The following is a 24,295-nucleotide window of genomic DNA, read 5'->3' as shown; positions in this document are numbered from 1 at the left end:
TTTGCTGGGTTCCTTGCTAACCATGATCATGACCCAAGTGATAAAGCTCTAGGTATCTTTCAAGCTTTCTCAATTGCACTGAAAACTAGTATTGAGCATGATTGTTGGATAATTAACTCAGGTGCCATTGACCACATGACAAATAAGGTTTCAAACTTGCATAATTTTCAATCTTTGTCAAAACCTTCTCATGTGTCAATTACAAATGGAAAAAATGTTTCTTTCATGGGTAAAGGAAAGATAAATCTGATGTCAAATAGCGTAGAGTCAACTGTCATATATGTACCATCCTTCCCTTTCCAATTACTATCAATAAGACATCTCATTACTACCCTAAAATGCCTTGCTATCTTCTTACCCACAAATGTGATATTTTAGGATTGCTCTACCAAGAAGATGATTGGTGAAGGCATTTTCCTAAATGGAGTTTACAATTTTTGCAAGAAGCCTCATCTACCTAAAGGTCTCCTAGTTGATTCAAGTAGATGTAAGGATCTATAACTTTGGCATCAAAGACTAGCTCATCCATCCGAAGTTGTTTTGTCAAAACTATTTCCCATGTTTTGTCACCTATCTATCAATTGTGAAACTTGTCAATTCTCAAAGTGTACTAGACTACCTTTTAACTCTTCATTGTCTAAGTCTAGCATGTCATTTGAAATGGTGCACACTGATGTATGGGGTCTTACTATTGAATCAATGGACGGTTACAAGTATTTTGTCATATTTGTATATGACTACACTAGAGTTACTTTCCTTTACCTCATGAAATCTAAGAGTGAAGTTTTAACCATTTTCAAAGATTTTCATAACTTAATTGTGACTCAATTTCATTCAACCATTAAAACCTTAAGATCATACAAGGGCACAAAGTTCTTATCTAATAGCATGACTCAATACTTGATTTCTCATGGAGTTATTCATCAACCCAGTTGTGTGGGAACTCCACAACAAAGTGGGATTGCAGAAAGGAAAAATAGGGACCTTTTTTAGAAGACTAGGGCACTCATATTGCACATGAATGTTCCCAAAAAGTTTTGGTCCTATGCAATCCTCATCGCCACCTATTTGATCAACAAACTTCCAAGTCGTGTCTTAAGTTTCAAATCTCCATATGAAACTCTCAAAGATAGACCAATAAATTTGTCCTACTTGAAAGTGTTTGGTTGTACTTGTTTTGTTCATATACAACCACAACATTGTGACAAGTTGGATGCTAAAGCTATAAAATGTGTATTCATAGGATATTCAACCACTCAAAAAGGATACAAATGCTTTAATCCTCTCACTAACAAGTTTATTGTATCGAGAGATGTTCATTTTAAGGAAGAGACTTCATTCTTTTAAAAAATGAAGACCACTTCGTGTGAAAGGAATTTGTTAGATGATTTATTTTCCCCTACCTTTGTACAATGAGGTAGCACCTGATGATGATCAGTTTCCACCGAGTAGATCACAAGCTCAAGACACTGAATTGGAGACCACAAGTTCAGTTGTCCCTCAACAACATTCCTATGGAGAAGTAAACTCTAACAATGACTCACAATCAGCTCCTTAACAAGAAATGAGAAGGAATCATCCATGAACTAGAAAGGCTCTAGCCAAGTTTGTAGATTATGTCACCTATGCTTCAAGATATCCCATCTCTGAGACACTAAGGGATCACAAATATTCGAACTCTCATGTTGCTTTTCTAACTAAAGTCTCAAATATTGTGGAACCTAGTACATTTCAAGAGGCTAAGCTTGTACCTCACTGGATGAAAGCTATGTTTGGAGAACTTCAAGCCTTGGAAGAAAATCACACCTCGAGTATTGTTCAATTACCTCTAAGGAAGAAGGTTGTTAGGAGTCGTTGGAATTACAAAACCAAACTGAAGGCTGATGGTACAATAGAGAGACACAAAACAAGGCTTATGGCTCGTGGCTCATGGTTTCACTCAAACATTTGAGGTGGATTACAAAGAAACATTTGCATTTATGTCAAAGATGAACATAGTTCGTTTGTTGCTCTATTAAGAATGTTTTCCTTCTTAGAGTGCTTCAGGAAGAAGTCTACATGCAAATTCCTCTAGGTTATTCTCAAGCTAAGGAGGGCATGGTGTGCAAACTACACAAAGCAATATATGGCCTGAAGCACTAACCAAGAGCTTGGTATGCCAAGCTTATTTCTATGCTAGATAGAGAGGGTTTTGTAAGAAGCAATGTTGACTCTTCCTTTTTCATAAGAAGTGGATCAAGTTGGAAATTGGTTGTTTTAATATACATGGATAATCTTATTATTATAGGTGATAATGCTCGTTAAATTAAAGCCTTGAAAGTTGATGCGAAATATATAAGCACACAAATTTAACCCTATTTTGACAATTGTAGTACAAGTATAAGTAGGGATCGTTCTGGACCGGGGATTATGAGGGTTTGCTAATAACCTCTAAACTGACTCAAAAACATAAAACTAAACTTAAAAACACTTAACAAGACTCTCAAGACTCAAAGCAAACTTAAAATACTCAAAACAGCTTAAAACAACCAAATAAACTTAAACTAGACACTAGGAATGACTTTGGACGAAAATTAACTTTTACTTGAATCAAAGCACTTAAAAACACAAACTAAAACAGATTTGAAACACTTCGAAACAAGAAACTAAAAGGGGGGTTTTGATTTGGATGAAGTTGAAACAAACAAACAATTATGAAAAACTAGACAGATTGTAAAACAAATTTGAGAAATAAGATGATGGATGGGATAGCTAGAGGCTTTTTCTCCACACATGACATGTATGCAAATAACTCGATTTCCAGTTACTACTTCGTTGAATTATGAATGACAATGCTCCAAATTAACAGTGACATCACTAATTAACCCTCAGATTTTCCTTGTTTTATTGGATTGGATAACATCATTCAACAACCCAAAACATTCTTCTAAAGTTCCCTACATGACATCAACATCATAATAGAGATACAATCAAAGATCATTACGTTTAATGAAAATCATAAGCATTGACAAAGCACTTGTAACTATGACATCTTGTCACTCATGCTAGGAATTGAACTTAACGCGATCGTTTATAAGCGACCTTCACTACATGTGAATATAAGTTTGTAACGATTATGTGAAACTTCCTTATATTCTAGCAACGGATTTATGCATGCCAATTAAGTGTCGACCCTTAATCAACAAATACAAATAAGTTATCAATCAAATAGTTAAGCCAATTGCATTTACGATTCAAGAGTTCATAACTGGAATTTATCAAATCATATTACACACATAATCATGGCTTTGAAATCACCCCTAGCCAAGAAGGGTTTAACCACTTATCTTCACAACAAAACAAAATAAAATGAATTTAAACATTGGAAAAAAAAGAAAGAAAACACCTAAACGCTCCAACGATCCAAGTTGGACAGCAAGCACATCCAAGCATTTTCCTTCCCTTCTTTTGCTACGGCACAAGGTGTTGGTAAGCGTTTGAAGGTTTGTTTGTATGGAGGAATGGATGTGAAGATGAATGGATGTGTTTGGATTCATTTCCCCCAATTATGGTGAAGGGTGGATGTATTTATAGGCTAGGGAGAGGAGTGTATAGAGTTGTAATGAGTGGATGTAATGAGTGTAGTGGGTGAGTGTTGTGGTAATGAGTGGATGTAATGGGTGTAGTGAGTGGATGTTTGTAATGAGTAGTGTTTGGTAATGAGTGGATGTAATGGGTGTAGTGGATGAGTGTTTGGTAATGAGTGGATGTAATGGGTGTAGTGGATGGATGTTTGGAGTTGTAGGTCAACACACTTGCACACACACATGCTGATTTCTAGCCTTCAAATCTTCAAAAACGTCTATCCTCATGTCTCCATGCTTGCACTATCCAATCTTGGCTAAAAAATGCTCTAAAATGCTCCAAAATGCACTTTCTTGCCAACTTTATTGTTATGACCTACAAACACACGAAAATAGCTTAAAATACATAATTAACTAAGAAATAACAACACAAATGCACAAGAACAAGCTAACTAAGTCGCATAAATATGCTCCTATCAAATTCCCCCACACTTAGCTTTTGCTAGTCCTCGAGCAAAATAAAAGAAACAAAATGAAACAAAACAAACAAAACATAGCCTAACCTTCCAACATTTGCCTCAGGGATTTTCAATGAAACATGACATGCCAAAGATCACCACTTACATAGAATTAAGCATTCCTTACCCTCGAGCATACTTAATCATAGTCACCATTCACTAGCTCACATTTAATCAATTAAAACAACATTTTGAATATAGTAACATGCCTTAGAGAATTTCATCAATTCCTTACTAGATACACTCTTATTTTCACACAAGAATTTCTGACTACACTCCCCATACTAGGTATATGTGAGAAGATTGATGTAAACATGAAAACTAGTACTCACATATGTTTTTCAACAAAGAAGCAATTTCTGGAATTATTAATTCATGTATATATATGATCTCATGAATGGAATGCTACAACTTAGATGCGAGAACCAGTGACACCATATGCTCATATCAATTTCAAACTCCACAAATTGAAACACACAACACTCAAGATTGAAGTCAAGGGTTGTAACAGGGCTTGGGGGTAATGGCTAACAAAAAAGGGATAGGAATAACAAATGTTCTTAAAGCGATAGCAAGCAAAGTAATGGAATCGACACTTGGAATTTACTTTAGAATGCAAAAATCAACATTTAAACACAAAGGGAAGATTCATGCAACACTTAGGGTCGAATTCAATGCTTTGGACCCTTTCTTCAACAAACAACACTTTAGAGCTCTTTCTCATAAATTTTTCAACTCCTTTCACAACTTTTCTTCTTTTCATTCTATTTTCCACGAATTTTTCTTTTTCTTTTCCTTTTCTACCCGTGCCTTATGAAGGACTTTGGCACACACACACACAAGAATCACTTCCCCCACACTTGTTTTTCTGCAAGAGTTCAACAAAAGGAATTCCTTCTAAATTATGCTTTACTATGCTTCAAGAACAAGGGTATGGATGGTCCTAATCTAGGCTAGGTGAGGATAGTGTGGGTAACAAAGAACATAGGCAACACAAGGCTCAACGGGGTTAAACTTAAACACATTATGAACGGGATAGGCTTTTTGGCTCTTGGCTCACTAAACAACTTCATCTTGAATATGTGTTATGCAAATCAATAACATGCTTTGAATGAAATAGGCATGAGTTCTAGCATTTGGAACTAAATAATGAAACGACTTCTAAGTAGCAACCAAGCAAAGAATAATGAGATCATGCAACGACTTTAGAAAACAAAAAAAATTGCACAGATTAATAACTCTCCAAATAAACGTTTAGGCCCAAGTCTCTCAAGGATGTAACGTTAGTTTGAGTTCCTTCTTTCAAGCATGTTACAAAAAAAAAAAACTGATTTTTCCTTTTATGATTGCATGTGAATTCATAAATTATAACCATAACCAAGCATACACCAAAGAGTAAATCAAATTTTCATCCATGTTTATAACTCTCTTTAATAGTCATGTAATTAAAAACCAAATCCTCATCATTGCGTTGGAAGGTACCCTAAGACACAAATAAACATACAAAAACAACTCTTTTTGGGTTTTTCAAAACAATTTTTCAAATTTTTATGAGATTTTCGGATTTTTATGTCAAAACACACTGAAACACTCCAAAACAGCTTAAAAACACTTAAAACAGCAAGGAACAACACTATAAGTAATGGGTGATAAACTCCTACGAATTTCATGCAAAACAATGGTTACCCCCCTCCCCACACTTAAATCAAACATTGTCCTCAATGTTTCAAGCATAAACTCACATAAAAACAAGCAAACAAACAAACAACGAATAAACATGACAAGTATGGCAAAGTAAAAATCAGACAGAGTAGAGTTTAAGAACGCAAATCTGGTTTTGGAGATAGATGATCTTGTTGTCTTTCCACAGCTTTGATCTCGAACTGGTTTGGAATTCTGAGCGAGGAATATGAGAGTTCCTTGGTTTCAAATCAGACTCTTTCTGCTGGGTTGATTTGATTGTGTAGTCTGCATTCTTCTCTGCTTGTTTCTTCTGCACGGTGGGCAGGTACGAGGTAGAGGTGTTGGTCTGTTTCTTTCTTCAATCTTTCCAAATGCCCACCTCTTGCTTTCTTTCTCCTTGTCCCTAGCTGAGGATGAATTGGCAAATTGTCTCCACATGCTTCGAGGTATCATTTTCACTTCCCTTATCTGTTCCCCAGGTAGATGTGGTAAACGAAGAGGAAGCATAAAATGATCAAGATGAGTACTCGAGAGTAAGACTAGGTAAGCAATCAGGAAGGGGTTCCAGGCAGTCGGTTCCAGATCGGAAGATTGATACCAAGTGCTGGCTGATTGCTCTCTTTCTCCTTGTCCCAAAACAACGACAAGGAGAAGGACAGGGAGAAAACATGATATGAGATACTCTTGCTTTCAACCTTCATGATATGAAATACTTTTGCTTAGGATGAGTTGTTTGCAGAGGTACCCCAAGGAATAAGGAACACTGAGTGACTCAAGAGGGTTTGTTGGAAAGGCATTTTTTGAGAAGAAGAAGGGTTATGTATGTCTGCCTTGAAATGGAGGGTGAAGGGTGCCATTTATAGGAATTAATAACCGGTACTATTCTTTCACTCTTGTCAGCAACCGTTGGATGATTTAATAATGAACTTCACGTGCTTTCTACTTCACAAGAGATCTTCGACAGATTGCCCGTAATTTTCGTAAGGCTGAGTCTGCATGTGACAAGTGCTAACACGTCTGGAAAAGCAATTGCCTCTTCGATATCTAGAATCGGCGCTTCGACAAACTGCCCGTGATTTTCACAAAGCTTACTTTGCATGTGACAGATGTTGACATGTCTGGAAAAGCATATGCCTCTCCGATATCTGGAATTGGCACTTCGACAAAATGCCCGTGATTTTCGCAAAGCTGACTCTGCATGTGACAGATGCTGACACGTCTGGAAAAGCAAATGCCTCTTCGATTTCTAAGCTTGCCACTTCGATCTCTGAAATCCCGTCGAGTGCAGAGGTTGCATGTGACAAGTGCGGACAAATCTGGAAAAAAAGATTAGCCGTGGTTTCTGAGCAAGCCAAGCTTTTGAGAGAGCTAGCGCCTCTTTGATTTTTGAGTTGGCCTCTTCGATTTCTGAGCTCGCCTCTTCAATCTCTGAAATCCCATCGCGTGCTGATTTTTATAGAAGTACGCAGGACGTTCAAAGCACACTTGAATTTCTGCTTATAAAAACTCCCTTCTTGCACTTCTACGATCCTGACTTGTCCAACCTCTTCTTTCTTTAACACCTCTAAAAATGTATGGCCCCTCCGACCGTCGTTTTGACTTAAACCTTGGTGAAGAGGCAGCCCCGCCTTCTCCGGACAATATATGGTGCCCATCCTTCATATCCCCTACTGGTCCCCTTACCGTTGGGGATTCTGTGATGAAAAATGATATGACAGCTGCGGTGGTGGCCAGGAACCTTGTCACTCCCAAAGATAACAGACTACTTGCCAAACGGTCTGATAAGTTGGCTGTTAAGGATTCTCTGGCTCTCAGTGTGCAGTGCGCAGGTTCCGTATCCAATATGGCCCAATGTCTATTTGCCCGAACCCGTCAAGTTGAATCATTGGCAGCTGAAGTGATGAGTCTCAAGCAGGAGATTAGAGGGCTTAAGCATGAGAATAAACAGTTGCATAGGCTCACACATAACTATGCTACAAACATAAAGAGGAAGATTGACCAGATGCAGGAATCTGATGGTCAGATTTTACTTGATCATCAGAGGTTTGTGGGTTTGTTCCAACAGCATTTGCCTTCGTCTTCTGAGGCTGTACTGCGTAATTAAGCTCCAAATGATCAACCTCCGATGCCTCCTCCTTCTGGGGCTCCACCGACTGCTGAGGCTCCGCCGACTACTGAGATTTCTCCTAGGCAATCTTTGTGAAGGCTCCCTCTTGTATTTATCTGCTTAATGTTCCCTTCTTTTTTATGAATGTAAAATTACCTTGCATAATTGTCAGTGTTTCAAAAAAAAAAATATACCCACACAAAAAACAATTAAACAAGCAACAACAACAACAACAACAAAGCCTTTTCCCACTAAGTGGGGTCGGCTATATGAATCCTAGAACGCCATTGCGCTCGGTTTTGTGTCATGTCCTCCGTTAGATCCAAGTACTCTAAGTCTTTTCTTAGAGTCTCTTCCAAAGTTGTCCTAGGTCTTCCTCTACCCCTTCGGCCCTGAACCTCTGTCCCGTAGTCACATCTTCGAACCGGAGCGTCAGTCGGCCTTCTTTGCACATGTTCAAAATCACCGGAGCCGATTTTCTCTCATATTTCCTACAATTTCGGCTACTCCTACTTTACCTCGGATATCCTCATTCCCAATCTTATCCTTTCTCGTGTGCCCACACATCCCACGAAGCATCCTCATCTCCGCTACACCCATTTTGTGTACGTGTTGATGCTTCACCACCCAACATTCTGTGCCATACAACATCGCTAGCCTTATTGCCGTCCTATAAAATTTTCCCTTGAGCTTCAGTGGCCTACGACGGTCACACAACACGCCGGATGCACTCTTTCCATCCAGCTCGTATTCTATGGTTGAGATCTCCATCTAATTCTCCGTTCTCTTGCAAGATAGATCCTAGGTAGCGAAAACGATCGCTTTTTGTGATCTTCGCTAGATTGCTCCGGTCATTAGTGTGGATAAGTATATAAATGGATAGAGATAGGAAAGCAAACACAAGATGTACGTGGTTCACCTAGATTGGCTATGTCCACGGAATAGAAGAGTTCTCATTAATTGTGAAGGGTTTACACAAGTACATAGGTTCAAGCTCTCATTTAGTGAGTACAAGTGAATGATTTAGTACAAATGACATTAGGAAATATTGTGGGAGAATGATCTCGTAATCACAAAACTTCTAAGTATCGGAGTGTGGTGTCATCTTGACTTGCCTTATCTGTCTCATAGGTAGATGTGGCATCTTCTCTGGAAGTACTCTTCCTCCATCCAGGGGTGGTATCTTTAACTGGTGGAGATGCACAAGGTAATGTATCAATTTCCTTGAAGCTTACTTGTAGTTTCAGGCTTGGTCAAGCGCGATACAAACCATGTAGTAGGAGTCCCCCAAGTCGCCGAGCTAGGGGGTCTGCTGAAAGAGGTGACAGACAAGGTAAGCAATCAGAGCTTCGACTGATTGTTCACCTTCTCCCCATCTTGCAGCAGCATGAAGGATAAAGAGAAGAAAAATGAGAAGATATGATATGAGATACTTTTGCTTTTGAAGAAGTAACTTTCCACAGGCTTATTCTTGAACTGAGCTGGAGGGTTTTTTGGTTTCCTCCAGAGTATAAGGCCGACTGAAGAATTTGAGGGTCAAAACAAGTCCATCAAATCTAGAGTACGTTCCACCCTGCTGATATGGGATACTTTTGCTTTTGACAGAGTAATGAATGTATCGGCACGTGTGCTGTTACGCTTGTCTCCACATGCTTCCTTGTATCCTTCGCACTTGCCCTATCTGTTCCTCAAGCAGATGCGGAATCTTCCCTGGAAACATAAGATGTTGAAGATGAGTACTCGAGAGCAATGCCAGGTAAGTAATCAGGTAAGGGGTTCCAGGCAGTCAGTTCCTGGCTGGAAACTTGATTCCAAGTGCTGACTGATTGCTCTCTTTCTCCTTGTCTTGCAGGTAAAAACAAGGCCAAAAGAAAAGACAGGGAAAAAGCATGATATGGGATACTCTTGCTTTTAACCCTGATGATATGAGATATTCTTGCTCTAGTATAGCTTGTTTGCAGAGGTATTATCGGGGGGAAAGAAAGCTGAATATTTCGAAAGGCTTCGTTGGGAGTGCCCTCTCAGATATGATGAAGGGTTGAGCATTTTTGCAGGTCTGCCTGTCCGTTGGGGATGGAGGTCGACATATATAGGAGTCTCCCTAACAACAAGTAGTAATGCTATTCCTTTACCCTGCTTGGTCATAGCACGGTAGTGGGAGCTGCCAGTTTCACATGTTTTAACTCTGTCAGAGAACTTTGAAAAAGTGGTCTGTGGTATCTGGCTCTCGAGATTCGGAGAACGATGCCTCTTCGATTTTTGAGAACATGCAGACTCAACTTTGGCAGAGAACTTTGGCAAAGTTATTTGTGGTACCCATGAGCTATTGTTGCGTGTGGGAAGTGGGTGATTGAACAGTAAGATTCATGTGCTTTCTACTTCACCAGAAGTCTTCGACAAAATGCCCATAATTTCTGTAAAGCTGAGTGTGCGTGTGACAGGTGCTGACAAGGCTAGAAAAGTAGGTGCCTCTTCGATTTCTGAGATCGGCCCTCGTGGTCTCTGAGCAGCCCAGCTTTTGAGAAAGCGAGCGCCTCTTCGATTGATTCGGAGAACGATGCCTCATCGATTTTTGAGAAAGCAATCATGCTGGGGGTCTGGCTCTCGAGATTCGGGGAGCAGTGTCTCTTCGATTTTTGAGAAAGTAATCATGTTGGGAGTCTGGCTCTCGAGATTCGGAGGGCGGTGCCTCTTCGATTTTGGAGCAAGCAATCTTGTTGGGAGTGTTTTCTCGAATGTGAGTAAAGGTTGGGCATGTTTGCTAGTCTACCTTGCCACGAAGCACAGAGGTTGACACACAGGGACTTTCCAATTATCCAGCAATGGTACTGTTCCTTTACCCTCTCTTCGATTTTTAAGAAAGTAGTCATGTTGGGAGTCTGGCTCTCGAGATTCGGAGGACGGTGCCTCTTCGATTTTGGAGCAAGCAATCTTATTGGGAGTGTTTTCTCGAATGTGAGTAAAGGTTGGGCATGTTTGCTAGTCTACCTTGCCACGAAGCACAGAGGTTGACACACAGGGACTTTCCAATTATCCAGCAGTGGTACTGTTCCTTTACCCTTGTGGGTAATAATATGGTAGCTAGACCTTCAAAATTTATGGGTCTAAACTTTGTTAGTGCTGTTTCTTTGCTATTCTTTTACCCTTCTTGGTCAGAGCGATGTAGTGGGAGCTGCAAGCTTCACGTGCTCAACTTTGGCAGAGAACTTTGGCAAAGTTATCTATGGTACCCATGAGCTATTGTTGCGTGTGAGAAGTGGGTGATTGAACAGTAAGATTCATGTGTTTTCTACTTCCCCAGAAGTCTTTGACAGAATGCCCATAATTTCCGCAAAACTGAGTGTGCGTGTGACAGGTGCTGACAAGGCTGGAAAAGGCTGGAAAAGTAGGTGCCTCTTCGATTTCTGAGATCGGCCCTCGTGGTCTCTGGGGAGCCCAGCTTTTGAGAAAGCGAGCGCCTCTTCGATTTTTGAGATCGGCCTTCGTGGTCTTTGAGCAGCCCAACTTTTGAAAAAGCAAACGCCTCTTCGATTTCTGAGATCAACCCTCGTGATCTCTAAGCAGCCCAGCTTTTGAGAAAGCAAACGCCTCTTCGATTTCTGAGCAGGCGCCTCTTCGATTTCTGAAGCTTCGTCGAGTGCAGATTTTTATAGGGGCTGGCATTAAGTTCCAAAGCACACTTGAATCTCCACCAGTAGAAGCTTCATTCTTGCACTTCTAAGATCTTGATTTGTCCGACCTCTTCTCTCTTCAACACCTTTGAAAATGTCTGGCCCCTCCGACCGTCGTTTTGACTTGAACCTTGTTGAAGAGGCAGCCCCGCCTTCTCCAGACAACATATGGCGCCCATCCTTCGTCTCCCCTACTGGTCCTCTTACCGTTGGGGATTCCGTGATGAAGAATGATATGACCGCTGCGGTGGTGGCCAGGAACCTTCTCACTCCCAAAGATAACAGACTACTTTCCAAACGGTCTGATGAGTTAGCTGTTAAGGATTCGCTGGCTCTCAGTGTTCAATGTGCAGGTTCTGTGTCTAATATGGCCCAACGCCTATTTGCTCGAACCCGCCAAGTTGAATCATTGGCGGCTGAAGTGATGAGTCTCAAACAGGAGATTAGAGGGCTCAAGCATGAGAATAAACAGTTGCACCGGCTCGCACATGAAGAGGAAGCTTGACTAGATGAAGGAAACTGATGGTCAGGTTTTACTTGATCATCAGAGATTTGTGGGTTTGTTCCAAAGGCATTTATTGCCTTCGTCTTCTGGGGCTGTACCGCGTAATGAAGCTCCAAATGATCAACCTCTGATGCCTCCTGCTTCTAGGGTTCTGTCCAGTACTGAGGCTCCAAATGATCCCCCTCCGGTGCCTTCTCTTTCTGGGGCTCTACCGACTGCTGAGACTTCTCCTAAGCAACCTTTGTGAAGGCTCCCTCTTGTGTGCTTATTTTGACTCATGTATATGTACATATTTGTAGCTTATCGGGGATATCAATAAATAAACTTTCCTTCATTTCAACGTATTTTGTTAAATACACCAAAGCCTTCTTCGCTAAGTTCTTTGAATTTTCTTTTGTTAAAGCTTGTATGTTGAAGCTTTCTGAGTGGAGCATGTAGGTTGGGGTAGTGTTCCCTTAATTTCCCGAGTGAGGAAAACTTCTCGGTTGGAGACTTGGAAAATCCAAGTCACTGAGTGGGATCGGCTATATGAATCTTAGAACGCCATTGTGCTCGATCCTGTGTCATGTCCTTCGTTAGATCTAAGTACTCTAAGTCTTTTCTTAGAGTCTCTTCCAAAGTTTTCCTAGGTCTTCCTCTACCCCTTCGGCCCTGAACCTCTGTCCCATAGTCGCATCTTCTAATCGGAACGTCAGTAGGCCTTCTTTGCACATGTCCAAACCACCGTAACCGATTTTCTCTCATCTTTCCTTCAATTTCGACTACTTCTACTTTACCCCGGATATCCTCATTCCTAATCTTATCCTTTCTCGTGTGCCCACACATCCAACGAAGCATCCTCATCTCCGCTACACCCATTTTGTGTACGTGTTGATGTTTCACCGCCCAACATTCTGTGCCATACAGCATCGCCGGCCTTATTGCCGTCCTATAAAATTTTCCCTTGAGCTTCAGTGGCATACGGCGGTCACACAACACGCCGGATGCACTCTTCCACTTCATCCATCCAGCTTGTATTCTATGGTTGAGATCTCCATCTAATTCTCCGTTCTTTTGCAAGATAGATCCTAGGTAACGAAAACGGTCGCTCTTTGGTATTTCTTGATCTCCGATCCTCACCCCTAACTCGTTTTGGCCTCCATTTGCACTGAACTTGCACTCCATATATTCTGTCTTTGATCGGCTTAGGCGAAGACCTTTAGATTCCAACACTTCTCTCCAAAGGTTAAGCTTTGCATTTACCCCTTCCTGAGTTTCATCTATCAAAACTATATCGTCTGCGAAAAGAATACACCAAGGAATATCATCTTGAATATGTCGTGTTAACTCATCCATTACCAACGCAAAAAGGTAAGGACTTAAGGATGAGCCTTGATGTAATCCTACAGTTATGGGAAAGCTTTCGGTTTGTCCTTCATGAGTTCTTACGGCAGTCTTTGCTCCTTCATACATATCCTTTATAGCTTGGATATATGCTACTCGTACTCCTTTCTTCTCTAAAATCCTCCAAAGAATATCTCTTGGGACCCTATCATACGCTTTTTCCAAATCTATAAAGACCATGTGTAAATCCTTTTTCCCATCTCTATATCTTTCCATCAATCTTCGTAAGAGATAGATTGCCTCCATGGTTGAGCGCCCTGGCATGAACCCGAATTGGTTGTCCGAAACCCGTGTCTCTTGCCTCAATCTATGCTCAATGACTCTCTCCCAGAGCTTCATTGTATGACTCTCTCCCAGAGCAACAAATAAAAATGACAATCATGGCAAAATAAAACTACAGAAAATGGAAGGTTTATAGAAACGCAAAACTGATTGTGGATCAATTCAAAAACCTTCCTTATTTGAATACATGGGTTGCCTTCCAAGAAGCGCTTGCTTTAACGTCTTCCAGCCGGACGAAACTTCCCTCTAAACTTGGATAGGACCCATAGCATGGAATTGATCCTTGAATGGAAGGTGATACTTGACGTGATCCGGTAATGGTTTAAATTCTAGTGTAGGTGTCTGAATCATCAAAATCAGCAAGTTAGTATATAATAAAATCAAAGTTGGAGAAGATGGCTTACTTGCTTGCTCCAACACAAACTCAATTACGAACACCACATCATTGAAGGTTGCAGGGATATGGGACTTGGCCAGATTTGGTGTTTTGAGAGTTATGACTTGTCCCGTGTCATAAAATCCAACTTCTTTGGGAATTTTCGTCTCAAGTGTATCTTCTTTGATGAATTCTAGACATTCCCCATCCACTTCTTGCTCTTGATTCGTTGGAAAGGTTTCGAAGATGCCTTTCTCACCTTCTTCTTCCTTGGATTGCATGATCTGTGGCCTTGTTATTCTCCTCTTCTTCTAGCAACAGTTGTTCATCCATGTTTTGGCTTGGTTTGGATGTCTTGGGTTCACCTCCAACCTTCATAGCACTTCCCAAAGTGATAGCATCATGGATTTCAAAATCTTCCTTCAAATTTTCAATAGTTGAGATGGAGAGTTCACTTTGCTCTTGAATTTGTGCCATGAACTCCATAATCTCTCCAAGTTGATTTTTCAATTCGCTCATCTCCTTAGCTTGATTGAGTATTGTTTCATTTTGATTTTGCTGCCCCCGCACCAAAGAGGTTAGTAATTAAAAAATTTGATCACTATCCGTGAACATACTTGAATTTGATTGGAATTGTTGTAAGGGAAGTTGTGGTGGCCACATAGGTGTTAAATAAAACTCCTCATATTGCTGCCAATATCCATCTTGTTGAGCCTCCTTGGTTTGATTTTGTGAGCCCTGCACCAAATAATTTATTTCATCAAAAATTCGATCATAATCTATTGACGAACCTGAGTTTGATTGAGCATATTGTATATGAGGTTGTGATAGCTGCATAGGTCTTGAATGGAACTCCTCTTCTTGTTGCTAATATCCATCTTGTTGGAATTGTTGAGGTTCTATGTAATCTGAATAATCTCTCCAATCCGAATTGTAAGCGTTGGAAAACATGTTGTCCCATGATTGGCTATGGCCTTGATAACCCCAAGCATCTTCATTCGCAGTGAATTGAGAATATTGTTGAGTTGGATATTCTTGCCCATAGGACACACCACATGTAAGGACACTTTGCATTGTGGTCCTTTTGGCATATTGTGACAATTGAGAAGTAAGTTCTGCCAATTGAGCTTGAATGGTAGCAAAATTCATGTCTTACTTCTCTAGTACCTGAAATCAGGGAAACAAAATTAAATCAAATATCAAAAGTAAAACAAAAATAAAATAAAATAAAATAAAATAAAACACAAACAGAAACAAAGTCAGTAACTAAAAACAAAAGACACGAAAATAAACAAAAAGAAATAACAAGGGATTAGCAAAGTTGCTAATCCCCGGCAACGGCGCCAAAAACTTGATGCGAAATATATAAGTACACAAATTTAACCCTCTTTTGACAATTGTAGTACAAGTATAAGTAGGTATCGTTCTGGACTGGGGATTAGGAGGGCTTGCTAATAACCTCTAAACTGACTCAAAAACATAAAACTAAACTTAAAAACACTTAACAAGACTCTCAAGACTCAAAGCAAACTTAAAATACTCAAAACAGCTTAAAACAACCAAATAAACTTAAACTAGACACTAGGAATGACTTTGGACGAAAATTGACTTTTACTTGAATCAAAACACTTACAAACACAAACTAAAACAGATTTGAAACACTTCGAAACAAGAAACTAAAAGGGGGGTTTTGATTTGGATGAAGTTGAAACAAACAAACAATTATGAAAAACTAGACAGATTGTAAAACAAATTTGAGAAATAAGATGATGGATGGGATAGCTAGAGGCTTTTTCTCCACACATGACATGTATGCAAATAACTCGATTTCCAGTTACTACTTCATTGAATTATGAATGACAATGCTCCAAATTAACCGTGACATCACTAATTAACTCTCATATTTTCCTTGTTTTATTGGATTGGATGACATCATTCGACAACCCAAAACATTCTTCTAAAGTTCCCTACATGACATCATAATAGAGATACAATCAAAGATCATTACATTTAATGAAAATCATAAGCATTGACAAAGCACTTGCAACTATGACATCATGTCACTCATGCTAGGAATTGAACTTAACGCAATCGTTTATAAGCGACCTTCACTACATGTGAATATAAGTTTGTAACGATTATGTGAAACTTCCTTATATTCTAGCAACGGATTTATGCATGCCAATTAAGTGTCGGCCCTTAATCAACAAATACAAATAAGTTATCAATCAAATAGTTAAGCCAATTGCATTTACGATTCAAGAGTTCATAACTGGAATTTATCAAATCATATTACACACATAATCATGGCTTTGAAATCACCCCTAGCCAAGAAGGGTTTAACCACTCATCTTCACAACAAAACAAAATAAAATGAATTTAAACATTGGAAACAAAAGAAAGAAAACACCTAAACGCTCCAACGATCCAAGTTGGATAGCAAGCACATCCAAGCACTTTCCTTCCCTTCTTTTGCTACGGCACAAGGTGTTGGTAAGTGTTTGAAGGTTTGTTTGTATGGAGGAATGGATGTGAAGATGAATGGATGTGTTTGGATTCATTTCCCCCAATTATGGTGAAGGGTGGATGTATTTATAGGCTAGGGAGAGGAGTGTATAGAGTTGTAATGAGTGGATGTAATGAGTGTAGTGGGTGAGTGTTGTGGTAATGAGTGGATGTAATGGGTGTAGTGGGTGGATGTTTGGTAATGAGTGGATGTAATGGGTGTAGTGGGTGGATATTTGGTAATGAGTGGATGTAATGGGTGTAGTGGATGGATGTTTGGAGTTGTAGGTCAACACACTTGCACACACACATGCTGATTTCTAGCCTTCAAATCTTCAAAAACGTCTATCCTCATGTCTCCATGCTTGCACTATCCAATCTTGGCTAAAAAATGCTCTAAAATGCTCCAAAATGCACTTTCTTGCCAACTTTGTTATTATGACCTACAAACACACGAAAATAGCTTAAAATACATAATTAACTAAGAAATAACAACACAAATGCACAAGAACAAGCTAACTAAGTCGCATAAATATGCTCCTATCAAAAGCCTCCTTACATCAAACATTTGCAATCAAGGACCTTGGGAAACTAAAGTATTTCCTTGATATTAAGATGGCAACTTTAAAAAAGGGACTGTTCTTAAACCAAAGAAAGTATGTCATAGATATCTTAAAGGAGACTAAGTTCACTGATTGCAAGCTTGCAATCACTCCTGTTGATAGCAAGCTCAAGCTTGACATGGAAGGAGAAGTTTTCAACAATGTCACTTACTATCAAAGATTGGTAAGTAAACTGATCTACCTCACCATCACTCGCCCAGACATCACTTATGCTGTGAGTTTGGTAAGCCAATTCATGTATGCACCCATAGTGAAGCATATTAACCTTGTTAAAAGGATTCTACACTATCTCAAAGGCTCAATCGATAGAGGAATTCTCATGCACAACAATCAATCCACTGACATTCATGCCAACACTAATGTTGATTGGGTAGGCAGTTTCATTGACAAAAAACCCACCACTAGTTATTGTACATTTGTAGGAGGAAATATTGTTACTTGGAAAAGAAAGAAACAACCAATTGTTGCTTGATCCAGTGTTGAAGCTGAGTATCAAGCAATGGTTGTCATTGCTTGTGAATTAATTTGGTTGAAACGTCTATTGTTAGACTTGGGGGGTTCTAGCAAAGGTCTTATGTCACTCATTTGCGATAATTAAGCAGTCATGCACATTGTTACCAACTTAGTGTTTCATGAAAGAACCAAGCATATTGAAGTAGATTGTTACTTCATCAGGGCTCAAGTACAGTCACAAGTCATTCAAACCATTTTTACTTGAAGCCATGATCAGTTGGCAAATGTGTTCACCAAGGCATTACCATCTACTCAGTTTCAACGACTTCTTGGCAAGCTTGGCTCGACTATACTCCTCGATCCAGCTTGAGGGGGAGTATTGAAAGTTACAACCTGAAATCAAGCTGAAACCCCTAAACCCTAGATTGTGTTGAATCATGACTCTCCTTTTGTCAACGCCTGCTTTGGCTGCTGATCTTTAATCCCTTGATTTGTGGGATTAACGTGTGATTGACTTCTTAGCATTGTGTTTGGTGTAATTCCTTAAATTAAGGAATAGTTGTTAAGTGTTTTGTGTTTACCCGATATATAGGGTTTAAGGATGGTTGGTTGTAACCGGTCCTTTGTTTTTCCTTTATATCTCCCTTTGTACATTTACACAAGTTATGAAATACACAAACACTGAAACTAAAATTCAACATTCTCTCACGTTATCAACACACATGTTATAAAAGACGTATAATATATATGACTTGTAGACAAGTTTTATATATGTTGGAGCTATCTAGAATCTACGATGGCATTCATTTTATGTAGAACTTGTATGACACGAAACACCATATAGTGACGAATCCGTGTCATGCCTTTCTCTACTTCATAACTTTTGAATAGCATTAGCAACAACCATAACTATGCCCTTAATCAAACAATAATTAAGTAAATATGAACACTTTTCATTAATTTCTCCATTTCTTAAATAATCCAAATGTTCACATTCTACTTCTACATGATTACATCCACTGCTTCTCTCACTTACACATTAGGGAAACATCAGAGGGAGAAAAGACAGAGTTGGCCATCAATCAATTCAAAAACAAGGTATAGACAAATGGCGCAACGTTCTTGTTCGAATATATATCCTCTTGCATATCTGCATTATAATTTATCTTTTCAAGTTTTGTTTCTTCTCTTTTTTACAACTTGGAGAATTCATATTACTTTAATTTCTAAAACAAGCTCCAAACTTTATTACAAATCACATTACTAAATAAAAGACAGAGGAGATTGCCATATTTGTCTTCAAGTGTTTTTTTTTTTTTAATTAGATGTTAGATTAGTCACCGACGAGATTTGAACCCATACCGTTATGCAATAACTCAACACATTTCCACCACTATGGTAAAGAGCCACTTGCGTCTTCAAGTTTATCTTTTAGAATTGTATAAAGTCATTAGAGTTCGGGATAAACTTTGAAGATTTAATATTTTAGAAGTTCCGTCAAGCTTTGGGGTTGATAATTTTAGGTTTAAGGTTTTAGAATGTCCTGAAGAGGAGTTTGGGTAATAGGGTGGAGATATTGGGTTTTGGGGCGGAAGTCCAAAATCTGTGAACCAGAGCTTCCATATCCTAATCAATTGACGTAGTAAAATTTATTAAAAGGAAACAAAAAATATTAAGCATACACATTAGGGTTATGTTATCCACACACTCTTTTTTGCTGCAACTTATTCCTATTAATTTTTGATCGTCGGATCGAATGTATTGAAGAAGACTAAATGACATAAATTAAAAGAGGTGTGTGGAAAGTAAAATGAGTGTGTGGATAACACCACTCTACATGTTAGTCACAATGTTTTGAGAAAGTTAATGACTTATATGACCTTGTGAATCGTACGATGGTGGTGAGGAAATGACTGAAATATCTTTGTAAGTCTTCCCGTGGCTCGGAATGGTGGATTGCCACCAACTGGTCCTTAAAAAAAATAAAATAAAATAAAAAAATAAAAATAAATAAAAAAAAGCTACTCCTATAAACAGGAAGCATGTCCAAGAATTCTTGCTAGCAGGTTCAGCTATCTGCTACCACTAAAAATGAGGTAACGACAGCAGCAAAAATATTATTTATTGTCTAAAGTGCATATCTGTGAACTTAACTTGTTAAAGTAGCTAGGGTGAAGTCAGTGGAACAAGATCTTATCTGGATCCCTTTTGTGAGGATCCAATGAATCAGTTCATCCTTTCTGTTCATCAATCATCCTACGGTCAGAATCATTTTGATTTTTTTTTTGTTTTTTTGGTAAAATCATTTTGATTTTTTTATTTAAAATTGAATACAATAAGTTCTTAACAAAATTTGACTGCATAATATATGATGAATGACTAAAATGAATTTATCCTTAAAATCCTTACAAAGAGAATCCAAAAAGTATTCTCATCCGGAGTCACCCATGCACATTTTGGTTTCTCTTACAAGAGTAGGTCATAGAGTTTTAACTGTGCTCACCAATCATGGAGTTCAGTTGTCCTGATCACTATATATGCACCATAATTTCGAGGGTTGAAATTGGACCTGGATTGTCTGCCCTCCCCCATTCCATACCCTTTCCATATCCTCATATTTATATGATCACGGTTAAGGTACGTCAACATTTTATATTCTCATTGCTTTTTGTCTTATTATTTTTATAAAAGAAATCAATATAAAATGTTGACGTGGCTTAACCGTGACTACAGAAATAGAAGGGAATGGGAATGGTATGAGATGAGGAGGGCAGACAATCCAGATCCGTTGAAATTACTGGACTGCTTTTTTTATTTTTTTGCAAGCTACTGGACAACTTTCTGAGCAAAAATGAAGGCTACTTACTGACTGTACACAACGGTTGGATGATTTAAGAAGAAATAATGTTCTAAGCATTTAAAAAAAAACAAAGCGTTTTTAGAACAATTAAGCTCCGTGGGTAAAGCCTCCTTTTAGAACAATTAAGCTCAATTGCGATGGAGTTTGGCATAAGGAGACGCGAAGGGGTGGATTTGGCTGGGTCGCTCGAGATTTTGCGGGGATCTTTAAGGGAGCAGGAGGAATGGGGAATGTTTGTTGTGACTCGAGTCTGATGGTGGAAGCCGAGGCGGTGCGGGCAGCTTTGGTGGTATGTGTGGAGAGGGGCTTTGGGTGTGTTCAAATTGAAACCGATTCTAAGGTCTTGGTGGACATGCTCACAAGTGTTATTCAATCGGAGGCTGCTATGGAAGGTGTTCTATGGGATATTTCCCATCTCAAGCAACAATTAAATTCAGTTGAGTTTCTTTTCACCCTTTGCTTTTGTAATGGTGCTGCACACTTGGTGGCAACTCATGTTACACATGTGGGGATGTCATATGTGGGATTTTTTTGAACCGAAGTGGTTATTCAATACTCTGGCAAATGATATAAACATTTCAATTCGTATTTAATAAAATTCTACTCTTTGGAAAGAAAAAAAAATAGTTCCAAATAGAGTTATTTATATATTTTCGTTGGAGAAGAAAGATACAACACGGTGGCTGTGTCTTCCGAGAAGAAATTGAACAGCATTTATAAGAGTGGGAGGATGGTACCACAATGAGCCTGACTCTCATGATCATGACAGTTTGGTACTTGGTAAAAGAAAATCTTGGTTTTACCCTTTGAATTCACCATTGTGTGCTCTCTCTATCTCCTTAAGTAAATTATGGGCAAGGCTTTTTCAAGTAATATTTTACTGATTTTCTAGCAGTACATTTATGAACTGAGATTTGAATATCTAGAGCACGTTTACAAATCCGTCATTAGAATGGAGAGATTGAGCTGATGAATAATTGAATTGATGAAGAATCATAATCGGATTCTTATCAAGTTGTTTTCTATTTTCTACCATTGTTTCTCCAGAATTTTGTGACCCAAAAATGATTATTTATGAGAAGTTCTTGCAACATATACAATTTTTTCTTTAATAAGCATGAAAGAAAATTACTATGAAAAGAAAATGCTTGATTCTTGGTTGTTTCTCCTTGTTTTAGTGCTTTGAGCATTTGGGATTTCAACATATTTACATGAAGGATGAAATCATAGTGACCGATAGGTTGGATGAGTTTCTCATTTTGTACACAACATATAAATTCTCTCTAATAGAAGTAAGATCGACCAATTTACATAGGTATCACTTTATTAAAAATATAGTTCACGTGCAGTCTACAAAATATTGTCTCCCCACCACTTCTAAAATGGAATCTGCTACTTGTAAGGCTTGCTAATGTGGACCAGCCAGCCACCTCAAGCAAATTATTTTTCTAAAAAGGGGGACAACTAATGACAAGCCAAGGTTATCTTCTTCTTTCGGAAAATTAGAATAGACAAAGAACTGGAATCTGACTGTGAGCATGGTACAACCTTTTCACTGTCCAACACCGAGGTAAATAAAGGTAAAATTCGCACTATATCAGAATCATTGAGCAATCACAAAGCTGACCCAGAAAAAATAAAAGAATAAAAAAAATCTAGGACAATAACTTATTACGATAAATATTTTTTTTTTCCGTTTGATTGGTAATGTAAATAAAAGGAATTTTCTTCGAAACAGTTATTTTGAGATCTTGCTTTGACAATGTTTTATTGCACGAACACTTTCTGAAAGTAAATTTCTTTAATCAAACGTTGAGACATTATATTTAGGAAAATGTTAGGAGAATTTTATCTTTAGAAAATTTCATTTTAATCCTTGGCAAAGATGACTTTTTGATTAAAACCATGAGTAAGATCAAAATCTAATTTTAGTCCCTTGATACATTAATAGCCTCATTTATTAATGATATTTTGATTTTTTAATTATTTATCTTTTTCTTTCTAATTTTTAATGTATTAATTTTATTTCATTATAATTTTTATTTTCATTTTATTCATCGTAATATATTTTGTTGTGAACATTTAAATAAACTAATTTTTGTTATACAATATATTTCGATGTACTTTATCTTCTTCATTAAGGTATATTAAATTCATTATAATACATTTCGGTGCATACATTTAGGTACACACATTTCGGTACATACATTTTGATACAAATATTTAGGTACATTAATTCAATATAATACATTTTGGTGCATACATTTCGGTACACACATTTAGGTACATTAATTTAATATTAATACATTTCGGTGCATATATTTAGGTACATACATTTCGATACTAACATTTAGGTACATTAATTGAGTCTTTCAAATTTGAAGAATGTTGAATAAAATTAATAGATTAAAAAACTCTTTTTTGGTCAAAAAATAAATTAAAATTTGTGTATTAATAAATTGAAATATTTAATGGGAGACATTAAATAAAATGAACATTAATTATTTTGAATTAAGGACACATTAGGGACTAAAATCAATATTTAATCTAACACCAGGTTTTTTTTTAATTTTAATCTTCTTGAAGGATTAAAGTTCAAAAACCCCTTTTATCTTTTGTACCATATTTGTGTATCATCTGACGTTATGACATTAGATGATGATTATGTGCATACCAATATGGTATCAATATGTGATTTCCATAACATTACTCGTATATTTAATGTCATGATTGTCATCTTTGATTAGTATTTATTATTCAAAATAGAAAAAGAGTTTTTTTTTTTTTTTTGTTGGAATTACAACTAAATAAGTATATGATTTTGTTTCGAAATTCATGAAAGAGATTTCCATCCTTACATGTAAGTAGTCGATCTAACTATAAAAAAACAAATGGCTTGTTTTATTATCATTTCACATATTGTTGAAAACATCTTACATACTTAATACATCCTACATTTGCTTTTTCAATTAAAATTTTATCTTTATATACCTCACATACTTTCCTATAATACCCTCACACCTCATGCTCTCAACTTAAACCCCACATTTCCTACATATACCCCACGTTTTTTTACATATTTTAGGTGCATATACATACTTTAGTTTTTTCGTTTTTTTACACCTTACAATTATGAGGTGATTTCTATGTTGCTTTTCCTCCCTTTCAAAGAATGAAGATTTAGATTTGAGAATTCATCATCGTTGTAGCAAAAAGGATCTAAAAATGCATATATCAGGTTCTGCATTAACTTCATGAATACTATTTGTTTGTACCATACTTAGGGCCTCCGTATTTAGATCTCGTATAAATACTCGGGGGACTCAAATGTAATTATGTAATAAATGAAGGTGCAAATATGTAATAAGTGATGAGCCCTTATTCTATAAAATGACTCCTCACTCTCCTCATTAAGGAGGCCAATTCTAGGCCTAACCCTCACCCTCTCAAAGCCTCACTCTCAAAGGCTCTCTCCCTCACAATCCTCTCAGAGAAATACAATATCAGTGTGGACGTAGCCCAATTGGGGTGAACCACAATACATCTTGTGTTATTTACTTTCTTGCAGATTCACGGTCGGATTTACGTTGTTCCAAGACCCCTCTGGTTTTGTACATCAACATTTGGCGCCGTCTGTGGGAAATGACACAAAAAAATTACGTTGGTTCTCTTTCAATTTTTCACCTCCACCGTGAATCTGCACAACCCGAGATCATACTGAAGCATGTTGGTGATGTACGTAAGGACGCCACTGTCGACGAAGGTG

The 24,295-nt window shown here is 38.0% G+C and overlaps 1 protein-coding gene and 1 long non-coding RNA gene across 2 annotated transcripts; both read right to left on the bottom strand.

Annotated features, from left to right (window-relative positions):
* Positions 1 to 3,225: 3,225 nt before the first annotated feature.
* On the bottom strand, positions 3,226 to 16,635 carry LOC126592485 (uncharacterized). The gene is made up of 2 exons (XR_007612654.1): positions 16,499 to 16,635; positions 3,226 to 3,385 (listed from the first exon to the last, which is right to left on the bottom strand). It is a non-coding gene; the product is annotated as an uncharacterized LOC126592485 (long non-coding RNA).
* On the bottom strand, positions 7,340 to 13,389 carry LOC126592481 (uncharacterized). The gene is made up of 2 exons (XM_050258165.1): positions 11,673 to 13,389; positions 7,340 to 7,370 (listed from the first exon to the last, which is right to left on the bottom strand). Exon 1 carries the CDS (start codon positions 13,380 to 13,382, stop codon positions 12,555 to 12,557), a length of 828 nt encoding a protein of 275 aa, XP_050114122.1. The 5' UTR covers positions 13,383 to 13,389; the 3' UTR covers positions 7,340 to 7,370; positions 11,673 to 12,554.
* Positions 16,636 to 24,295: the final 7,660 nt, after the last annotated feature.

Source organism: Malus sylvestris, chromosome 12, assembly GCF_916048215.2.
Source record: "Malus sylvestris chromosome 12, drMalSylv7.2, whole genome shotgun sequence".
Taxonomy (NCBI): Eukaryota; Viridiplantae; Streptophyta; class Magnoliopsida; order Rosales; family Rosaceae; genus Malus; species Malus sylvestris.
Note: the sequence above shows the minus strand (reverse complement) of the source record. Positions and strands in the feature narration are given on the sequence as shown.

Bases quoted from the DNA above. Each gene is read 5' to 3' on its own strand.
- LOC126592481 (XM_050258165.1), bottom strand. From the start codon at position 13,382: ATGGATGAGTTAACACGACATATTCAAGATGATATTCCTTGGTGTATT.